The sequence below is a fragment of the Aplysia californica genome, unplaced genomic scaffold, assembly GCF_000002075.1.
Source record: "Aplysia californica isolate F4 #8 unplaced genomic scaffold, AplCal3.0 scaffold00582, whole genome shotgun sequence".
NCBI lineage: Eukaryota > Metazoa > Mollusca > Gastropoda > Aplysiida > Aplysiidae > Aplysia > Aplysia californica.
The window spans coordinates 16,168-23,720 of record NW_004797852.1 but is presented as its reverse complement, the minus strand read 5'-3'; the positions used below and the strand labels follow the sequence as shown (position 1 = coordinate 23,720).

Genomic DNA, 7,553 nt, shown 5'->3' with positions numbered 1-7,553 from the left:
TATGTGTGTGTGTGTGTGTGCGTGTGTGTGTGGTAGCCTATCGGTTCGAAATGTTTGGAGCCCCGAAGAACGTGCTCTTTGCCAGGGCCAACGCCTCCCTTGGGTAGCAGGTGAGAAAGTCCAACCTCCCTGAATCCTCCCCGAAGAGAAACCACCGCCGTGATGACATTGTTGTTTTTGTCATGTTTTTGCTGCTGTTGCTGTTGCTGTTGTTGTCCTCGTCGTCGTCGTTGTCGTTGTCGCTGTTGTTGTTGTTGTTCTTGGTGTTGTTCCTGCCGTTTCTGCTGCACTTGCTGCTGTTGATATAGTTTCCTGTTGTTGCTGCTGCTGAAAAGGTTGTGAACAATGTTATCGGCATATAACAATATATCATCGAAGGCTCCTTTTTGAAAAGTGTATTGATAAGTTTGGTGAGGTCGTTTTCCCCTCTCATCGGACAGCCCAATAACCACAAACGCTCTCGGCCCCACAACGTAATCGACAGGGAGCTGATCTCGTAGAGACTACCTTTATGTCGAGAAAAACTAATTACCTGCCTTTAGTGATTTCAAAAATGATATCTAAATAATATGTATAAATAGGTTCAGGAAGTGGCAAGCAGAACAGACGCTTACATATCTTTAACAGAATGTCTTTCATCAACAAGCGCGTACGTTTAGGTCACAAAAAGCAGCCAATTAGAAGTAAACTGTTGTGATTAGAGGCATAACGTATGCAAAGGGGGAAAAATAAACAAATGTGTTTATTTTTAACATTGGATCTATGTGAAAACTTCGAGGCCTTAAGTTTCTGAAACTACAGTACTGCAATAACAGCCAATGAGGTTCACCTTGAGGTGTCAGTACTGACCTCTGGGCATTTGGGGTAACGGTAGATTTGGTGTTGAGAAGTGATGGGAGCGTCGGGAATGGGAGGGGTATGGGAGTGCGGGAGATAAGGGGCGATTTGAATGTTTGAGGCAGGTATGATGATTGGAAGTGTATGAGATCAATATCGAGAGAAATAGGACGGAAGCGGACGTCATTTGTTCGGGGTATTTGGGTATATGAGACCGAAAATTTGCAACCCCCCCCCAACAAACTATTACATAAAGACAATTAAATAACATACTAACGTGTTGTTCAACTCTTGTTAATAAACATCAAGGTTTGTGTAACGTAGTAATTTGTTTCTACTCATAGTCTAATCCGAGAGGCCGAGACCGTCTCTGGCCAGGCAGTCAAGGGGTTAGGGCCGTAAAGAAAACTAAACCTTGAACGTAAGCTTAGTTTAGCTTCGGCTGACACACAGGAAAAATCAAATTGCCCAAGGGCTGATTTAAGGCACTTTTACAAAGTTAAAGAATATTTTGTCTGTATCCTCCAAGTATGCAATGCATAGACAAATGCACGACGCAAAGCTAGCTTCACAAGGCAGCTGGGTATCGATGGGCTGTAGCAGTAATTAGAAGAGTTTAATAAACTTAACTGCATCTGGCTCTTTAGCAGATTATGTGTTAATATGAAGACGTCTGTGATAGGGAAACATCTGCCTTGTGAACAACAAAAAGGGAGAAGATAACTTGGGGAGGAGTTGTTTTGTTTGTTTGTTTGATTTTGTTTGGTTTGATTCTATTTAATTTTTTTTAGGGGAGGGGGTATTTTTATGGGGGGGGGGGTGGTTATTTCGGGGTAGGGGTTGTTCTTTTTTTTGTTTGGGTTTTTTTCTGACTGAGCACGCAAACAACAAGAGAGGATAACCATGTACAGTCAAAACAGTAGACAAATTGTGTCTGTCTTCTGTCGCTGTTGCTGATCACAAACGGCCACCCCGAAGAAATTGCGAGAAAACAAAATGTCAGGTGTGTAATCATGGGATGTAAACCATGTTTTGGCATATAGTTCTACTTGCAAGACGGACGGAATTCTGGTAAAGGTCTACGAACTGTCGCCTTGATCAGTTAAATCATCTGTCGCGCATGTCTCGGGTGCCCCCACGTTGGTCCCATAAATAGTGGAGACCCTAGTCGCGCATAGCAAAAAAAACCCCAGTTTTGTAATGCGCTACAAACAGAGGGCTATGATGACCTTTGCTGTATTTCTAACAAATCTAGCTCATCTTCTAATAAAAATGTAAGAAAATAACACGAAACAGATTTTGAAAGGATTTATTTGGGGGCCGGTGGGGGGGGGGGGTTGTTTTTGTTTTTGTTTTTTGTTACTGTGCTTTGTTTTGTTTTTGTTTTTGTTTTTTGTTATTGTGCTTTGTTTTGGTTTTGGTTTGGTTTTGTTTGTTTTTTGTTGGTTGATTTTTTTATTTATTTTTATGGGGGGTTTTTGTTTTTGTTTTTTGTTGTTTTTTTTAGATTTTTATTTATTTATTTTTTAAATTTTTTTTTTGGGGGGGGGGCTAATGTAAAACATGCATTATCCAGGATTTGTTTCTCAACCAACGAAGCTATCATTACAATAGTGAATCCTCCAAGGTACCAATGATCTTGTGAAAGCCTGTGACACCGACACTTACAGTAGAATTGCTTTCAGGTGTACTTTGGTAACAATACACCTTGTAAAGCTCATTGTGTTTGCTGTTGAGTACAGTTGTGCGGGACATCGCATTATACAGATGAAGGGATCAAGTGAAAAGCTGGCTAGGTCATATATATCATATCAAGACTTAGCCTATGCTTCACTTCTTTTCAAGATGGTTTTGACTTGTTATTAACTTGATTAGCCTTTATCAAATACTGTATTTCAATAACTAAGTTGTTGTTTTTTATACTTGATTGATTTCACTGTGGTATTCTGCGGGTACTGTTGTAAGTTAAGGGCTAGAACCCTGAGTTTCGCTTTTTTTTTAAATGGACTTGTCCTGTTTTTCACTCAACCCCTTCAAAACCTACTACGTATTCCTTGTTACAGGCACAAACCCCCAGAGAGCTCTACAAGGCACCAACTTCTCTGACGAGTACGGCATTATGTTCGATGACATGTGGCTGTGCCTGTTGTGAGTTTCTTTTCTTTCTTTTTTTTTCTCTTTCACTTCATTTAGGAAATTGTAACTGTTTCAAGCTGTGTTTGGCTTTATCACATTCCAAATAAAAGGCATGATTTTGATCTCTGTTTGAAGAGGATACACGTGGTATATCGAGTGTCTTTGTCTTACTGTGGGGATGTATTCTATACAGGATTCCAAAGACACCTCTGAAAAACAATGCTAGACTGTAAGACGTAGACGATGGTTTGTGGTTTGAGAATTTTTATGGTTTGTATGTGTGTGTATGTGTCTATGTCTGTGTGCTTGTGTTTGTGTGTGTTTGTGTGTGTGTGCGTGTGTGTGTATGTGTGTGTGTGTGTGTGTATGCGTGTGCGTGTGGGTGTTGGTGTAAATGTAACACATTTCTTGATACCGGAAAGGGTACATGTACTTTATAGGGACCCTGTAGCTACACGTGATTTTGGTGGAGAGATGGGTAGATAGATACACGGGTCGTTCAAAAGGTTTTGCCTCCAAGTTCATAATTTCTTTATTATTGGTGCTACATTCAAAACTTATACACCAAATGAAATCTAAGGATGTCTGCTACATGATAGTACCTTTACTTTTCAACACAGTCGCCTTCTTTGACGATGCAGATCTGCCAACGTCGAAAAGTTGTCGCATGCCGTCGGCGAAAAATTCATATGGTTTTCTTCTAAACCAGCGACGCACATCAGCTTGAACTTCATCGTCATCGGCATAGCGTTTCCCTTTGAGGTACTCCTTCAATTTAGGAAAAAGATAAAAGTCAGATGGAGCAAGGTCTGGACTGTATGATGATGCGATAAGGTCTCTTGAAATTTGAGACTTTTCATGGCATCTTGAGTTTGTCGACTCGTGTGAGGAAGGGCATTGTCGTGGTGCAAAATTGCCTTTTTCCGTGCCGAACTCGTGACAGCCGTGCTCTAAGTTTTCTCAGGGTCTCAATGTATCGTTCAGAGTTGATTGTGGAACCCTGTTCCAAAAATTCCATATGAATCAGACCTTTGCAGTCCCAAAACACTGTCATAGGGCTAGGGGAGCCAGTGTGCCTGTATTCTTTAGATTGTCTTTTGTTCTCTGGGTCATAATGGTGTACCCAAGTCTCGTCTCCTTTAACTATACGGCATAAGAAAGCTTCACCTTCATCGGATTAACGAGCCAGGAGTTAATCACTAAATTGACTTTGGTTCAATTTCAGCTCGGGTGACTACATGTGGGGAACCCACCGTGCACTAACTTTCCTGTAACCCAACACATCATGGATAATGCAATGAGCACTTCCTACAGAAATCGCTCGCATTTCACTGACATCTCTTACTTAGATCCGCCGGTTTGCTTGGATGAACTCATCCACTCTCTCCTGGTGTTGAACATCACTGGCAGAGTTGGGACGACCACAATGAGCTGGGTCAAGCAAATCTGTCTCTTGCTGGACTGGTTTCAGCGAACTCCTATGCCCATCTCCGAACAGTACTTACAGACTTGTTACAGGCACAAACACATGCTTCACCATAGACAAGCTTCATTCGCCTATGAATATCAATGGGTGCAGCTCCCTCTGCAGTAAGGAACTCAATAACAGCTCTTTGGTTTAAGCGCACATTCATAGGTTTGCTGGACGCCATTTTCTCGGAGACAGTGTACCCTAGCTTCCATGGTGTGAACAGCAATAGCATAAAGGTGTGACATCATAGCATAATTCTGTTTTTATGGGTTTGAGAGTATACATATTGAAAGTCCTCTCTAGTGGATCATTATCTTGTTGTGGTTAGAGAGCGTGTGTGCCTCAGTGACCCCAAGAGCTACGCTGGCTGGAGCTTATACTCCTGGTAGGGCCACCCATGCCAGACAGGTCGACGGGTAGAGGTCAGACGAAGCGTGATCCACCGGCCCTCCAGGTTTCGGAGGTTCAGCTCAGGGCTAACAACCCAGACTGGTAAAAAAACATATGTTACGGAAACAGCAACAAAGAGAAACCGTGTGATGGACCTTCAGAGTCCCTTGGGACTCGTATGAATTCTGGCAGTGAAAGCCGCAAGGACGTAAATGTAGGAAAGAGGACATGACCACCATTATAAAAAGGAGAAGATGGAGATGGTTTGGACATGTTCTGAGAAGAGAACCAGACTCTATTGTGAAGACTGCCCTCCACTGGACACCCGAAGGACGTCGAAAAAGGGGCAGACCCAAAGTAACCTGGAGACGCACAGTAGAGTCTGAAATGAAGTCCTGGAATCATTCGTGGAGAACGCTGACCAAGATGGCCCAAAACAGACAGAGTTGGGGATCCTTTGTTGCTGCCCTAAACGCCAGATGGCGTAATGGGTAGTAAGTAAGTAAGTAATATTGAAAGTCAATTGAGTACAACTTTCCTGAAGATATCTAGAATAGTTTAGAAGTTATTGGAGAGGAGGCAAAACTTTTGGAACAACCCTCGTAGATAGATAGATCGATGTCTCCCTGGAGAATAAGAAAGTTTTCACTTTGAGTTGTGGCTGTTCTTTAACCAACTAGACGATACCTTAGAATTACAAACTTCTTTCAGAAATTTTGACTGTTTTGAGTTACTAAGACCATGCGGTCAGAAACGAAATGTTCTATCTTCCCCATCAAAATTGTAAGAATGTTATTAGTCGTTATCGAGATATTCAAAGAATTGCATTCAGTAAAACTTGACATGTCGTGAAACTCAAAATTTTTTACGTTTAACTAATTTCTCTAAACTAGGTATTGAGCAGATGCCGCTATCGCCAGCCCACTTAAGGGGCATAGAGGCAGTAGTAGATCTAGACATCTTACCTGCTTGTGTTCCGACCTACGTGGGCTGACAGAAGTCCGCCTTGTGTGCTTCACAGCTGCCATAAAATTTCTTCCGCCAAATCCCATGTAGTAGGGCAGGTTTAACCAGGCAAATTTGTTAACGCACATTGGAGAGGGGGGGCAGTGGGTGGATGGTTAAATCTGATATCTTTCAATTAGTGCTCCTGGTCAAATTTTGATGCAAAAAACACAATAAGTGTAATAGAGATTGTTACTAAGGGATGGGGTCTTTTTAATTTAAAAGGGAAAAGGCAGGTCGTGTTGTTGCAATTTGCCCTAGGGGAAACGTGCACGTGCTGTTATATTATTATGAAACAGAGGTAAAATCTCTAGCTAATCCAGACGAAAATGTACATAAGTGTTGTTATATATGTATATGAATCTAGTCCTACAACGAACGTACACTTGTTATTATGTTATGAACACGAGATTCCCATTCAGCTGTCGTCCGCTGACCGACGGACAGGCTGACGAGTGTCTTTGGCCTTAATACGCCGTTGTGGCGAATTTGCGGGTGTCTGCGAGAGGTTTGCTATGCAAGATCCACACGGCTCCGCAATGTTTTGGGAAAGACCGGGCGTCCAGTGTTCTTCTACTCTTTATTAGAACAAAATTGATCTGCCGGCATAAATTCTCTGTGAACTTCCATAGAATCAATGGACGCAATAAAGTGGAAACTTGGATATAAAAAAACACACAACAAAACGTTTAAATTTCACAATAACTCATACCGTGAAATTATACGGATTAAAATAAAACGTGTTGAAAGTTCATTTCACGATTTACAGCTGTACTGCATTTCTAATTCTCTCTGCGATAGTGTATCGATTGAATGCCCTTTCGTTGGTGGCCTAGTGATAAGGCTGCCGGGCCCGAATCGTGGGTTTGCGGGTTCAGGGGCTTGAGCCTCCGTTCGGACCGACGTCGTGTTCTTCGGAAAGGAGTGGTACAAGAGTCTCCCATTTGACTGGGTCCTTTCGGGGATGGACGTTACATTCGGAGTTCCAGCCTCTTAAATACGACGTAATAGTGTTGATAGGGGCGTTAAACCTTATACCATTTCACCATTTCCAATGCCTTTTGGAACAGTGTAAGGTTATTTAAGATTTTCAAATGGTATGCTCATCTCCAATAGGACTGAGCCAAATCGAGAAAATTCATGTAGAGTGCCTTTCCAAAGAACACTGTATCGGACTGTATTGAGCTTTGAACCAGCTCCTATGGCATAGATAGATAGATAGATCTCGCCAATGTTTGCCAGGTGTGAGATCTCATCTGTGCGCAAACGCCACATCGGACTTGCCAGGTTGGAGTCTAGCATGTACCTCATTCCCTCCTGTCAAGAGGCCAGATTTCTCATCATTATCATCTCCAACCCAGCCGAGGTGAGATGATGTTCGTCTTTACCAAATTCGATTTTCTTTGAATACCTATGTTAGATTTTTTTTCTTTTACTTTCTTTTATTTACTCTTTTTTTTGGGGGGTGGGGTGGCTGAAGGACATTGAATGGGTTACTTTGTCTCAAACTGCTCCTGTAAAAATGCATTCGTTCTGGTGCTGAAATACTCAACTGATTTTGTCTTTATCGATGGATGGATGTCTGTCTGTCGGTCTGCCTGTCTGTCTGTCCATCTGACGGTATGTTAATCCGTCTTTTAATCTGTGCCTCTGTGTGTGTGTGTCTCTCTCTCTCTCTCTCTCTCTCTCTCTCTCTCTCTCTCTCTCTCTCTCT

General features: G+C 42.2%; 1 protein-coding gene across 1 annotated transcript in view; it reads left to right on the top strand.

Moving 5' to 3' along the window:
* LOC101857435 overlaps positions 1-7,553 on the top strand; it is a gene marked incomplete at its 3' end in the record, with an annotated part of 36,332 nt that overhangs the window by 21,075 nt on the left and 7,704 nt on the right. Inside the window, 2 exon segments of the mRNA XM_035972119.1 lie at positions 2,901-2,985; positions 7,082-7,205. Of these exon segments, the coding sequence (XP_035828012.1) occupies positions 2,901-2,985; positions 7,082-7,205 (209 nt within the window).